Source organism: Ambystoma mexicanum, chromosome 1p (assembly GCF_040938575.1).
Source record: "Ambystoma mexicanum isolate Mex_15411 chromosome 1p, UKY_AmexF1_1, whole genome shotgun sequence".
NCBI classification, from domain to species: Eukaryota; Metazoa; Chordata; class Amphibia; order Caudata; family Ambystomatidae; genus Ambystoma; species Ambystoma mexicanum.
In genome coordinates this window covers 415,881,933-415,896,781 of record NC_090921.1, presented here as the reverse complement: position 1 = coordinate 415,896,781, position 14,849 = coordinate 415,881,933, and the positions used below count along the sequence as shown (strand labels likewise).

General features: G+C 48.9%; 1 protein-coding gene across 9 annotated transcripts in view; it reads right to left on the bottom strand.

The window, feature by feature from the left end:
* MYO9B (myosin IXB) overlaps positions 1–14,849 on the bottom strand; it is a 925,026-nt gene that overhangs the window by 203,124 nt on the left and 707,053 nt on the right. For all 9 annotated transcript variants that reach the window (XM_069649217.1, XM_069649219.1, XM_069649218.1 and 6 more), the window contains 2 exons: positions 14,444–14,510; positions 11,639–11,727 (listed from right to left, as the gene is read on the bottom strand). In XM_069649217.1, the coding sequence (XP_069505318.1) occupies positions 11,639–11,727; positions 14,444–14,510 (156 nt within the window). The remainder of the gene's footprint in view (positions 1–11,638; positions 11,728–14,443; positions 14,511–14,849) is intronic.

The following is a 14,849-nucleotide window of genomic DNA, read 5'->3' as shown; positions in this document are numbered from 1 at the left end:
AGCCCTCACCTGAGGAGGAAAACACTGCCCCAGGGACGTGTCGAGCACTGCTTCGATGTACTGGAGCCGCTGCGTTGGTGTCAAATGGGACTTCTTTAAATTGAGGGAGAAGCCCAGCCTGTGAAGGGAGTGGCAGGTGACTGACAGATGATCCAGGACTTGCTCGGGAGAGCTCCCCCTGATCAACCAATCGTCCAGGTAGGGGTAGACGTGAATCTCCCCTTTCCTGAGATGCGCTGCCACCACCACCATGAGCTTGGTGAAAACCCTCGGGGAGGAGGTCAATCCGAACGGCAGGACCCGAAATTGAAAGTGCGAGTCGCCAACCGTGAACCTCAGGTACTTCTTGTGCTTGGGATGGATCGGCACATGGAAGTAAGCATCCTTGAGGTCGAGAGACACCAACCAGTCCTGAAGTTGAAGGGCCTGGATGACTTGAGAAAGAGTCACCATCTTGAACTTGTCCTTCCTGGAGTTTATTCAAACCGCGCAAGTCCATGATGGGTCTCAATCCCCAGTCTTTCTTTGAAATAAAAAAATAAGGGGAATACCATCCCTTGTTCCTCTCCGCTACAGGCACCAGTTCTATGGCGCCTTTCTCCAGCAGGGCTTGAATTTCCTGCACAAGGAGCGGATTCAGACTCTTCAAAGAGAGGTCCACTGGTGGATTGTCGTGAGGCCTCTGCCGAAAAGGAAGACAGTAGCCGTGGCTTATGATCTCCAGAACCCACACATCTGAAGTAATGGCTTGCCACTCTACAAGATGCTGCGCCAGCCTTTCCCCAACCGGCGAACCATGGGCCCTGGCCTCATGACTGAGTGGTAGCGGCTGCGGCGTTGCCTGAGGGCAAAGAGGCAACTGCCCGAGCGGCCTTGGCACCTCGAGTACCTTTGTTTCCACCTCTGGCACTCTTACGATGGCCTCTTTGACTGCTAGCTCCTCTCGCTTTACTGAAGGACGAGTAATAGCGAAAGGAACTTCCCCTCCATTGCTGTCCCCTAGGACGAAAAGGCAGAGGTTGGCGAACTGCAGCGCCCAACGACTTTGCTGCAGCTTTGAAGGTCTGCAACCTCTCAAGGCTCTCGTCAGCCTTGCTGCCAAAAAGGTGTTCACCGTCAAAGGGCATGTTGAGGAGCCGGGACTGCACATCAGGAGCGAACCCAGACTTCCTCAACCACGCAAACCTGCGCATTACGGTGCTCGCCGCCATGGACTGGATGACACAATCCGCCAAGTCCAAACCCGACTGAACGGCCTCACACATGGCACCCTTGCCATCCTGAACCATAGCAAGGAAACCATCCCATTCGTCCCCTTCGGGAATATGATCAGCCGCTAATGCAACACAGTTCCACAGAGTGTGTGTGAAACGAGACAAGGCACATATGGAGTTGGCTGCCTGAAGCGCCATACCCCCAGAAGAAAACACTTTCTTCGCCCAGCCGTCAAAACGTTTGTCGTCCCTATCTGGAGGGAAAGTAGGATACAACGCCTGCTTTGCCGGGGCCGTAGCCGCCTGCACCACCAAACTCTCCGGGGTGGGGTGCCTAGACAAGTAGCAGGGGTCGCTACTGGCTGGATGGTATTTTTGTGACAAAGACTTGCCCACTGCCGGGAGACTCTCCGGAGCAGTTCAAGCCGCCGCCACCCTTCTCTGCAAAGCCATATTAAAAGGCAAAACCGGGTCAGTGGGTGGACCGAGATCAAGGATGTCCGTGAGATCATCCTGAACGAACTCCCCTGGGGGAGCTGACCAACCCAAGTACTCGGTAACCCGAGACATAAGGCGCCGATATGACGAATCAGCATGAGTGCCAGGCTCCGGCCGACAAAACTCCACCTCCGGAGAGGTGTCCAGTCCACTGGCATCATGCAGAGACTGCCTCGTGTCATCAAACTGACTATGGCCCGAGATAAGGTCATCTGGAACCGTAACCGGAACCAGGCCGCCATCAGAGCCTTCATCACCCTCTGAAATGTACTCCAGGCGGGGAGAGGAAGACCTCTGCAGTCCAAAGCAGTGCCGGACCTTAGCCATAGCCTTTTTAGGGGCAAACGCCATGCCACGGGGCCCCTCCGACACCATAGCCTCAAAAGGCGTCGAGGGCGCCGAGCGAGTCGGCGTCGACAGAAAAGGCGTCGAGGGCGCCGAGCGAGTCGGCGCCGGCGTTGACAGAAAAGGCGTTGACGTCGAGCGAATCGGCGTCGATGTCAGCTGCAACGCCTCCAGCATCTGCGGCGTCGACACAGTCCTCGAAGCCGGAGCTCCGAGCGTGTCTCACGACAACCTGGGCGTCGATGGCGTCGACAACCCCCTCGAAGACGGAACCTCGAGAGAAATCGTCGACGACCTCGGCGCCACAGGCGTCGACGTCTTCTTCGAAGACGGCACAGGATCACACGGTCTCGAGCGCGTCGAGGACCGTGACCTGGAACGGGCATGGCGAGAACGGCTACCCTTGTCCGAGCGGGACCTCTCCCGCGAGCCGTGCCGACCCCCCGAGCCCAAAGGCGTACGGGCGGTGTCTCTCGACCGCTGCCGACCGACCCCACTCAGAGGCGCAGACGGACCAGTGCCCTGCGATTCCAGAATCGCTAGCATCTGCTTCCCGAAGGAAGCCCATTCCTCTGGTGTCGCTTGCATGGAGGCATAAGCGACCCGCCGACGGGCGGAGTCCTCGCAAGAGGACGGGGAAGACGACCTATGTCGGCGCTTCCTGGAATGCCTAGAAACGGCGGAGGAGTGGCGAGACCGACTCCTGGAAGGAGACCCACCGGACTTACGATGATGACGCAGAGAGTCACCCCTCGAGTCATCGGGCGAAAGCCACGCAGACCTCGACTTCCGGGGCTTAGACACCCAGCCTACCGACAGTTTCTTCTTGCGTTCCCGCAAGGCCTCCGCAGTGAGCGACTGGCAGTCGACACAGTCGTCCGTATCCTGGGCCTCCCCGAGGCACCAGAGGCAGGCGTCATGCGAGTCCGTGACCGACATCTTGGACCCACAGTCCCCGCAGTTCTTGAAGCCCAGACGCGGGGTCGAAGATGAGAAAGACATCGCCACGAACAGGTCTACACACCAACCGAACTGGTTCAACGAACCGAGAATAGAAAACAGCAACTCCAACGAGCCGAGGCGTACCGAGATTCACGAAGCGAACACGTTCGCGGAAAAAACGGAACTGAGGATATGGCCGTCGTGTGTCCTACTTATCACATCGAGTGACGTCGGCGGAGGTCCTCGGGGACGGCGCATCGATGTCATTGACGCAGACGCCAAAGATTTTCCGAAGCAGCACAGCTGTGGACATTACCTGTCATAGATATGGAATACGTCGGAGGACCCAACCCCCTCGAATGCTCATCCACGATAGATTCCCAAAGCAGTACATAGAGTAGGGAGGAAGCAAGCACACCACCTAAACCAGAAAACGTTGAGGACTGCCCTACCAAAATGGGCATTGTGACCCACAAGGGAATACAAGCAGTAAGGCTTAGTAAACGTGTGCTCCTCAGGAATGAGCTACGAGACCCTCTGTTACATCCTTACTGGCTTGATTTTAACATTCGGAAATGCAGAGAATGATCCACGTGGACAGAGTTTGTTTGGTCACAGCCCTGCCAGCACGAGCACCAGTTAACCAACGAAAAGCTGGTCATCCTTCCTAGCCTCTGTAGTATGATAGATGTAGAATGTAAGGGCCCGTACTGGGTCCAGTCGATGGAATAGTTCCTCTGTCTTGGAGGCGGAGGAAAAGAAACACAGTAAGATGGATCTATTGAGAGATGGAAATCTGAGACCACCCTCCGCACAAAGGAGGGTATCACTCTCAAAGTCACCTTCTCTTTGTAAAAAAAACAAATGGTGAGGCAAATCAGAAAACACCTGGCGCTCACGCATCTGTCTTGCAGAAGTGATGACCACCAGGAAAATCATCTTAAGGGCAAGAACTGCATGACAGTGGCAATTGTGTAAAACAAGCCCTGTGCCAGGAACCTCTTGAACACCGAAATAGCGGTGAGGTAAACATTTGCATTGGCAATCTACAGGCACAAAACAAAAGGATCCAGGTCCCTATATCGGCACAAAACCATATATGTACTTGTCACTTGCAGACATAAATGGATTTCGTAGTGGGCCTCTGAGCTGAAAGGTGCATAACAAGGACTTTGCCCGACATGTTCCACTCCTTGTAACTCAACATCTCAGTAAAAAAGCTTGAAGGTTCAGGTGGAGAACACAACCCTTAGAAGGTGCCAGGGAGGGCAGATGGAAATGTCCAGCAACTCTGGATACCACATTCCCCAGCCCGGAGTGATCAGGACTATTGTGGTCCCGAATAGGCGCAACCTCCTGAGAACAAGAGGAATGACAGGGATCGGTGGGAATGCATAAAGGAGATCGAAAGTCCACTCAACCATCAGTGCATTCCTCCAGAGCTCCCTGACGAGAAATGTCCTGGAGCAGAACAACTCACACTTCCTGTTGACAATGAAAGCAAAGAGGCCCACCTGAGGTTTTCCCCAAAAGGAGACTATCTTCTCTAGAACTTCCTGATAGAGCTCCCACTTGTGGAAGAGCCAACGTCCGTCTGCTCAAGGCATCCGTTGCAACATTCTCTTGACTGGCCATATGAGCCGCCATCAGACAGATACCGATTTCCAGAACCACAGCCACATTGCTTCTCAGCACAGAGGCAAGGACCCCATACCAGCTCATTTGTTGGTCACTGCATTGTCCGTCAGGATCAGCACAGTCTTGCGTTTCACAGAGGGGAGGAAAGTGACCAGGGCCAGCCTAATTGCCCACAGCTCCAGAAATGTGTTCTGGAGACTCTGTGGGAAACCACAGTCTGCTCACCGTTAATTCTAACAGGCAAGCACCCCAACCAGTCAGTGATGCGCCTGTGACCACCATCACCTGGAGCCAAGGTTAGCGAAACAACACGCATCTTAGCAACTTGTCTCGCACGGCTCACCACGTGAGATCCTGAGCCACCTGAATCGATACCTGTAAAAAGGTCCAACGTGTGGCCCTGGAACTGCGACCAGCCTGCAGGAGGACCCCTCCACCCCAGTCAATCCATCAAGTCCTTTGGGAAAATCAGAGTCAGGGTGGTAAGTAAATGCAAAGAACTTCTTGCCCCCTGTCCTCCATTGAAAAATATTGGGGGCCAGTCCCTTTGTATCCCAATATCCCATTCCATTGCCTTTTGGTCATTGAAACTGGTTAGTATTAATGAAAGAACACAATTTACTTAGCTAGTAACCTTGTTGGATATCTTCATTTGACCAAACAAGATAAGTAAAATCAGAACCTGCCTACAGAGACATTTTTGGGAGAAGCATTGTGGTTCCTGGGCACAAAGCCCCATTCTTCGTGGGGATTGGACTGCTAAAGTTAGGAGAATTCACTTGGGACTTGGTTCCTTCTTTACTGCATTAATTTACTTCCCTCCTGTGCCAAGTCATTTAAATGCCTGTGGTGAACGTATATATGTTTAATATTGAGTATTGTGTGATGATATCACCTGTTTTAGTGTGTTTGTAAAGGCCTAGGAAAAATACTTGTATTTTTTTACATCCCTGTCTAAATTGAATTGTGTGCTTGACTGTGTGGACTCATTGTTGACCCTCGACTCCACTCACACACTCCTGGGAATAGCCTTGATTGCTCTCCACATTTACCTTGATGAGTTTTGGCTAACCTCTCAGCATTCCCTGTTCACTAGAACTAAGGTGGCCTCCTAAAATGTGTCCACCAGATCAGATTCTAGAAATTCATCTTAACGGGGACATGCTGCAAGGTTTTTTCTGGAAGCAGTGGAGTCCTTGGGGCTTGCAACCCAACTGTGCCGAACAGGTAGGAGGTAGCGAGTTCCAGTTCCCTCTAGTCTTAAGAAGGCTAGTGTCCTTCATAACTAGCAAAGCTTTGCCCACAGACTGGTCTTTGCAGGATGTAACAGCATAGCAGCTTTGGTTTGGCATTTGCTTTTGCTTCCAGATTCTTCCGAGGATTATAATAGGTAAGGGTGCAGACTTATACAGGGAAATAGGGCACAGTGTAAACTCTGCTTCAACTGCAAAAGGTGCATCTCTTCACTCTCCTGGAGGACACTGAATCGAGGGAATTCGTCCCTTCCGCAACACCCTGCCTAGTGGTCGAGGCAAGTGGAAGCTGACCGGGAATGACACCGCCTTTGAGGACAAGGAGTCCCGCTCCTGTGAGTAACTCCCTTTACCAGTAAACATAGGCATACATGGGACTACCAAATCTTGTCAAGTATCAGAACTGGGACGAAGAAGAGGCTGAGGGATTCTATTCTTCAGGAGAAAAGGGAGTAAGTAACCAATCCACAGCGAGAGCAGTGCGTCTCCACACAGGGGAAGTTCACTGTTGACATAAGCCTGGGAGGAGGAAAAGCCATTGCAGGACGCAGAATCCACAAATTCTAAACTTGGTGGGAAGCAAGAGAATGAACACTGAATGGTCAGTGTATACGAGAGCCTCAGAGAGCCTCAGAGTAGAAGAATTGGTGGTGGCGTGACCCTGAAAGAATCCACGCAACGCTGCTGAGACCATCAGAGGGAAGCTGATACTAGCGACGCAGCTCCCTCTTGAGATATCTAGGAAACCAGAAGAAGCGCAAGGACCGCAGGCGAGTGACACAGATGAAGTGAAAGCCGCCAAAGGTCAACTTTAATGAATGATCATACCTTGAGTAAAAGAGAGAATACCAGTAGGTAAAGGCCCACCTAGATTATACGACAAAACAAGTAGAACAAAGCAAAGACTTGCCTAAAGTGGAATACAAATTGTCTAATGTGAGAAAGGAATTATCTGAACTGACAGAGCTGCCAAGGAAGAGAACATATACCAAGAAGACAAGACACTCCAGCCGCTCTCCTTTAAGCTCCCTTCAACCTCCTCTCTTTCCTCTCTCATACCCAACTGCCTGACTGATTTTCAGGCATGGTACTCTGTTAATGATCTCTGGAATTAAGGCAGTAGGACAAAGATTGTTCTCATTGAGACACCTGCTCCCCGTTTCCCTCCCTCTAACGCTCCCTCTCTCTCTCTGGCCACCCTCCTAGAGTCCCCTCCTCTCACTTTCTTGTGAGGCATAACACCTTGGGGTCATCCTTGACTCTTCCCTCTCCTTCTCCCCACACATCACAGACCTTGCAAGAAGTACAACTTTCAGATTCACCTCCTCTGAGGCATTCTCCCTTTCCTCACCTTCCCCCAGAAGCACAATGTCTCAAGAGCGGTTTATAGTCAAAATCTCGAAAAAAAAGCACGAATTAAAAATCTCGAAAAAAAAAAATATCGAATTTTTAATTCAATGCGTTTTTTTTTCAAAATGGGGGGTTCCCCCAACCTCCCTTTTTTCATTTTTTTTTTTATTTTACCCCTTTTTTTTTTACTTACCTGACCCCAAAAACACAAATAAATAAATAAAAAAGTTGATATTTTTTTTTTCGAGATTTTTAATTCGTGCTTTTTGTAATTCGAGATTTGATTTTCGGTATTTTGACCGACCACCCTCAAGAGCTCTGATTCTCTCTAGGCTGGGCGACTCCAACAGCCTCTTATCCAATCTGCCTCTTTCTTCCCTTTTCCCTCTTCAACTAATCCAAAGTAAGGCCGCAAGACTTAGGCCCAGGGACCGCATCTCTTCCGCCCTAAAATCTCTCCACTGGCGCCTGGTGATCGCAAGGATCAAATTCAAGACCCTTTGCACCATCCACAAGGTTGTCTGGGGCCGGGGACCTCTACATCCAGCTTTCTATCCCTGCTAGTGTGCTTCGGTCCTCTAGCTCGAATGCTCTGCAGGTCAGACGCTTCTTTAAGCGGAGAGAGGGAGGAAGATCCCTTTCCTTGGGCAGGAGCCTCACAATGGAATGGCGTTTCTGCCCCCTCAGACTTGAGTCGGACCTTCTTAAGTTCCGGAAACGATTTTCCTCTTCTGCTCCTCCTTCCCACTCCCCCTCCCTTGTTAATCTCCTTCTGCCTTGGAGACTGTTGCCTGGCCCCTTATGAGTCTTACGGGGCCTGGCCCTACTTGACCAGTCTTCGCAAGCATCCCTACCAGCACTTGCCTTCAGGTACCCTTCCTGGACTAGCCAGAGTCTGGTCCACCCTGTCCACCACACTTGTTCTCCCTCTCCCACTCTCCCCTGGACTTGTCCTTGTGGCTCCCCTTGCACTTGTTCATCCCCCTGGGCTCCCACTCCTGCAATTCACTGCTTCCAAACGCCCCCATCCAAGCCCCCCCACCCCCATGTCCACTCTCCCCAGCACTTCATTATCTTTACACTTGCACAGTAAGAATGTCAAAAGGCCTAGAACGACCGTTATTGGTGTTTTTTCCCCTATGCTGCCCCCCCCCTGTCTTGTAGTGCCTGGAAACACTTGTGTATAGGTGTCATTGAAATGTCCAATAAAAAATAAAACAAAGTGCTGAAAGCGAAGAGTAGGAGAAGGGAGTCATTTCCTGCCTATTTTTAGTTACGACAGTGATAGGGTCAGATAGTATTAGTTTGGATGGTGGACAGATTCTTTTTGGACATTGAGAAAAAGACGTCTGATGAGCATCTTAGTTATTCTTTAGGTAGGGAACACCCCATAGCCATAGGGATAGCCAAGGCCTCTCCGAGTTTGATTTAATAAACCTTACCTACAAATGGCCTCGAAGAGTCTGCGTCGTCCTACTGACCAGTCACACCACTCAATCGCTTGACTGCTACCACATTCAAACCATCCCAGGCATCCACTCAAGATGTGGATTACTCCCAGGATTCTCAGACACCTTTAGTCATTCACTAGATATATTGTGTTGACCGGCTGCTGCTGTGATCTCCAGTGCAGGCAAAGGAAATTAACAAATAGACATTTTTGTAGGGGGGTTTCCTTTCACACAAAGTGAACAAGGTTTAGCTGAGAAACACGGGGGATCCCGCATTGGATTTCTAACACAAGAGCATCCTGTATGGCATCCCCCTAAATGAAATGGATGAGGACAACATGTATGCACAGATAAAAAGGGCCAATAAGTCAACACCAAACCAAAGTGACATGTAGATGACTCTGCAAAGTAACTTACACAGGATACCGCTTGTCCTTGTGACACCAAACCCAAAAATATCTAGGGGTGCATACCTAATGAGTGCTTTCATTAAGACTCATCAAGCACAAGGTTTTTAGAGGCTCTCGACTGAGATACAGTTTAGGGCTTACATCCTCACAGCAACCCATTCCAAAAGACTTGCACAAGGTTTGTCATAGCCAGACAGTGCCATATTTTGCATTAAGAACTATTGGCACTGAACAGCGTTCACAACCTCAAGTTGGAGATTTCAGAGTCTCTTGTAAATATTTTCTCAACAAGCCAGGATGTGCGCTATATAGTTACTGTTATTGGGTTTCTGACATTTGCACATAGTTAATGCTCACCTGCTTTGTAGGTGACCTACACAGTGTTCCATCTCTGTGATGCAGGTGAGGTTCTAAGCAGAACTGTACAGCAGAATGTTTGTGCTTGATATTAGTTCTGTGTCAGTGGAAGTGTCCCAGCCTGCTGTTAAAATATGCTGGAGGTATGTTCCTTAAAAGATTAAATTGAATCCCACTGTGATATTCTTCAAGTGTGCCCTCATTCTTTCAATGTGACATCTCAAAAATGAAATATGGCCATCGACCCAAACACAGACCTACGAAATCCTGAAAAGCTACAATGGACTTCCATTCACAAATCCTCACACAGAAATGTATGTACCAAATAGCTGCACAAGTGCTACAGCATTGAATGAACCTCAGGCTCACCAACTTGACATTTAACATTTCCACATTCTAACAACGTACCCTTTACCTAACTTGAGCACTGAACTAGTCAAACAGTGCCTCTTGTTCTTCATTCTGAAATCCACGTTTTTTATGTGAATGGTGCAAACACAATGATACCTGTTGTCAAATGCATCTATTGTGAACTCTGTTCCCAAACACAAACACAACATAGCTCACACAAAACCGCATTCATGAACAGTTACAATAAGGTCCACAATGCCAAATGCTCATACTTATTTCAAACACAAAGTTCCAGCGAACCAAACACCCAAGATAGAATTCCTGTTCGAATGAACTCGTTATGCAAACACTGTCCCCAAAACACTCCAGACTCTGTACCTTCCATACTTCAGTAAACAAACCTGATTTTTTTTTAGAAATGAGATCATCCTGTTCCAACAGACAGACCCATTAGCATAAAACAATGTCCAGATTTACAGGATCACCACTTTCCCATGCCACTTTAGGCAAGTAAACATGCACCCATAATCACCCACAAGCTAAGGATGGCCCAACCCATTTAAGAAAACCCACATTTAAACACAAATTAAGCTACATATTTTACTGGGGGAGCATAAAGAAAGCAGGATGAGTGCTCGGGACAAACATCCATATAAGGAACTGGCCTCTAAGATCGTAGCAAGTTGCAGGGGCAAAAACCATTAGTTAGGTCTACTTGGTCAAAAATATTTGACATTTTCCAATTTGCCCTTTTTTGGGTCGAAAATGCAGGGGGAGACCACTGCAACCCCCTCTACTTCCCCCCACCTTTACCCCCTCCCCACATATTTCTTTAATTTAACCGAAAAAACAATCACAAATACAATTTTTCTTTTTTTTAAAACACAAATTCGGTCAAATCGACGAGGTCAAATATTTTTCCATCAAGTATGCTACTACTTGAGGTTAGGTATGGTACTATATGAAGAACTGGTGGGCTACAACTTACACAACAGTACTTTATGTAGAACACAAGGGGGCCTACAACAGTAGGACAAAGGGAACAGACAGTACAGCCAGTGAGCACATAGGGTCTCTCTGTCCTGTCATAGGTGTGGCAGTGGGAAGACTAAACGGAGCTAATATGATGTGATATGATTATTTATATAGCGCCTATACACAATGTGTTTTAAAGCGCTTCAAGGCAAGGGAGGGAACAAGGGAAAAAACAATGATATTCTTACATGCCATGAACAGTAAGGATGTGAAATTAACTATCATACTCGGCCTGACGACATTTCAGATAGTGCAAGAGCTAAGACAGATAAGGAAGGGAGGGAGGGAGGGAGAGAGTGGGAAGGAAATGGAAACAGGCAGGCGACTACCGTACTAGGCCTGACGACATTTCTGGTAGAGTTGGAGAAAAACAAGAGGTGAGGGAGAGGGGTGGAGAAAGGTGGGGGAGGAACAAAACAAGCGACAATCATACTAGGACTGACGACATTTCAGATGGTGCTGTAGGGGGGTGGGGAGGAAAAGACCAGTAAGCGGAGGGAGGAGTAGACAGACGAGGTTGCTATCATACTAGGTCCAGGGGCAATTCTGATAGAGTAAGTGCATAGAAGAAAGTAGGGGAGGAGATAGGAAAAGGGAGCAGGGAAAGGAGGGGAGAAAAGAGAGTTAGCAGTCAAAAAGAGTGGAGAAGCAAGAGGGGAGAGTGAATACAATTGCAGAAGTCAGTAGTAACACATACAGCCTGATTCATGGAACACTCCGCGCAAAATAATACAGATTATATGAACCCCATCACAGTGTTATTGATAATCCGTGTAGCAGGCTTGTGTACTTACTTGCCATCTGCATCGTGAGATGCGCCCTCGTCAGATTTCTTCTTGTGAACTGGTACTTTCTTGGGGCTATCCGTCACACCTGGAGATTGCTGCACAACTCAGAGCATTACAATCTTGTCAAACATTTCTGTACAGCTGACAAGAGCAGCAACATGAAGCACAAAGGACAGCAAGAGACAAAACACACCCACTAGAGGAAGGACCATCCACCTTCTCCAAAAATTGTACACATTCACTTTATCACATAGCAATGATTAATGGCTAACACCTGGTCTTCGTTTCAGATAGTTCACATTTTTTAGTCCTCGTCCCAGTTTACAGAGAGACACTTGACAGATGGAACAAGGGTTGTATTGGGTCGGTTCTGGCATCACACGCTGGCCACAGAGCATCTCATATGGAGGCTGGAATCGCCTCTCCGGTCACTGGGCTTCTGCCACTTTACTCTCAATAATACCATTAGCGTTTTAGATGGGTAGACAGTTAAGAATTGAGAGCAGCATCAGAGCTAATGGGAACATAAACAGTCATAGGAATTTAAGAACCATGCAATTCATGTAATTAATGATGATCTTGTATTCTTATAATTGTAGCTTGTACTACTGTCAACATTTCATAATTCACATGGAAGCGATTTGATGGGTAACAGAAAATCTTATCCCAATCTAAACCTGATGTACAAAGAAAATATTAGATTTTTATGCAGGAGAAAAATAAGAGAACTGTTGCGAAAACATTTCTTGGGGCAAAGCTGCACATACTAAATTCATTTAAGAAAGTAGCAGGTGCCCCTCTCCAGAAAGAACATGGCATGATAACCTGGTCTGTTTTTTTTCCCCACTTTGAGAGTTTGGAGCCATCGCCTTTTGTTCACTGTACCTTTCTCAGATCAGAAATAACCATTTGCATGTCAGTCTTTGCCCCACCCACCTGGGTAGTCCAGCACCGAAATGCTATGGCAATTCCCTTCTGAACAAGAGTACCAACAGCAACCCCATATGCGTGTTTCAGCCATTTTGGGCCTCATCAGTGAGGTGGAGCTGTGCCTCAAATTCAGTCTGTACATGAAAAGGGGTCTTTCAATGTTGTGAAAAATATTTTCTAACAGCTTTCCTCTCTGGGGTCCTTCCTCTCCGACATCTTTTTCTCCACCTGTGGTGTCCCCCAGGGATCTAATCTCTCTCCCTGGCTGTTCAACCAGTATCTGGCACTCCTTGCCCACCGCATCGCCGCTCTCTGCCCTAATTTCCAGTGCTACGCGGACGATACCCAGCTCATTTTCAGGCTACCCTCAGCCTCCCCCTCTCCTTCCCTCATCTCTGACTGTCTGTCTGCTATCCAGGAATGGTGTGCCGCCAATGACCTCTGCCTTAATGCCAGTAAGACTGAGATTCTACTCATCGGTACACCCACTCCCTCCTTCCCTGCAGCTCTCTGGCCTGCCTACCTTGGCCCCCTCCCTGCTCCTACCTGCAATGCAAAAAACCTTGGGGTCATCTTCGACTCCACACTCTCCTTTTCTCCTCATATTTCTGACGTCGCTAAGAAGTCACACTACCAGCTGCACCTCCTCAGAGGTATTCTTCCCTTCCTCTCCTTCCCCCAGAAGCTCACTGTCTCCCGAGCCCTGGTTCTCTCGAAGCTGGATTACTGTAACAGCCTCTACCTTAATCTGCCTGCCTCCTCTCTCCCCCCTCTGCAACTCATACAGAACAGAACTGCGAGACTTGTCCTTGGCCTCAAGCCCAGGGACCGTATCTCTCCAGGACTGAAATCTCTACACTGGCTCCCAGTGGCTGCGAGGATAAAGTTCAAAACCCTCTGCATTGTCCACAAGGCCTTCTGGGGCCTTGGTCCTAAATACCTTCAACTCTCTCTTCCCAAATATCTTCCTTCCCGAGCCCTTCGCTCATCCGCCTCCAACTCCCTCAGGGTCAGCCGCTTCTCGAAGCAACGAGTTGGGGGTAGATCTCTCTCCGCGGCAGGGGCCTCCCTCTGGAACAGCCTTCCTGCCTCCCTGAAACTTGAGGAGAACCATCTCCGGTTCCGGAAGCACCTCAAAACCTTCCTCTTTGCCTCTGCTTTCTCTCCCTCTCCCCTGCTGAACAGCTAATATTCTTCACTGAAACTGCACTGATTCTGCAACTGGACCACTCTTAACGGCCTCGGTCCTGGGCCCAGCCACTCTCCACTTGCACTGATGCCCTGGAACCCCTCTGCACTGCGGGACTGTCTCTGTATCCCTACAGCCCCCCCCCCCTTTTCCAGCACTTGTTCTGCACTTACCTTGCACTTGCCACCAGCTGGCCCTATTTATTTATTACTTTACGCCACTTACCTTGTACTGCACTTCCCCCCCCCTTCCCCTTGCACTTTCCCCCTCCCCCACCCCTGCACTTGCGCGATCTGAATGACACCTAGCCTAGTAGGATCGTTGTCTGTCTCCCCTTGTTTCCTCCCCTCCCTGCCTCGTCGCGCCTTGAAACACCTGTGTATAGGCGCGTTACAAATGCCATATCATATCTTTGCATTTGCACTGGTTTAATAAAATGTATTCGTGCATCATCAAGGCAGTCTAATTAATTCTGGGCTAAGACATCAATAGATTTCTCTATGTAAAATAGGATAGATTGCTGAATGAAGGATGGTTATCAATGGGCTATGTGACGCTTGGTCGATTTCATTCTTGCAGTAGCAACAGGGTCACTCAGAGCGGGGGAAGGGAGGCGGCGGGCCAAAACGCTTCCGTTATCTCTAAAGGTTCTCTGAGCACAAGACTGCAATGCTGATGGAGAGCCGAAATACCTGAATAACGGGGGGAACATTGGGGACTGCAGAAACATCTTCCAACTGCGAGGCTGCGGTCTTCTTCCTGCATCAACAAACGGAAAAAGTTTTAAATTTTCTTCTAAATCCCTTTGTACAAATTGTAACAATACCCAAAAATCAAAACTCTATAGATGGACAGAAGGCATGCTCTTTCTAGACCATAGTCTTAAGAAGGCACTCATAAAAGTGCCCATAAGCAAAAAGCGAAATTATGAGTGGCCTTAAAACGGCCTTTTTGGCTCACAGATTTCCTCTATTGCTACCGCCAGCGGTTACTAGGTGCAAAGCAACGTTGCACATGCGCTGGGCCCCACAGCCGCAGGGTACCCACGTGTTGCTCATTGAGTTTCTGTGAGATTTGCTTGCACAAAAGGATGCAGTA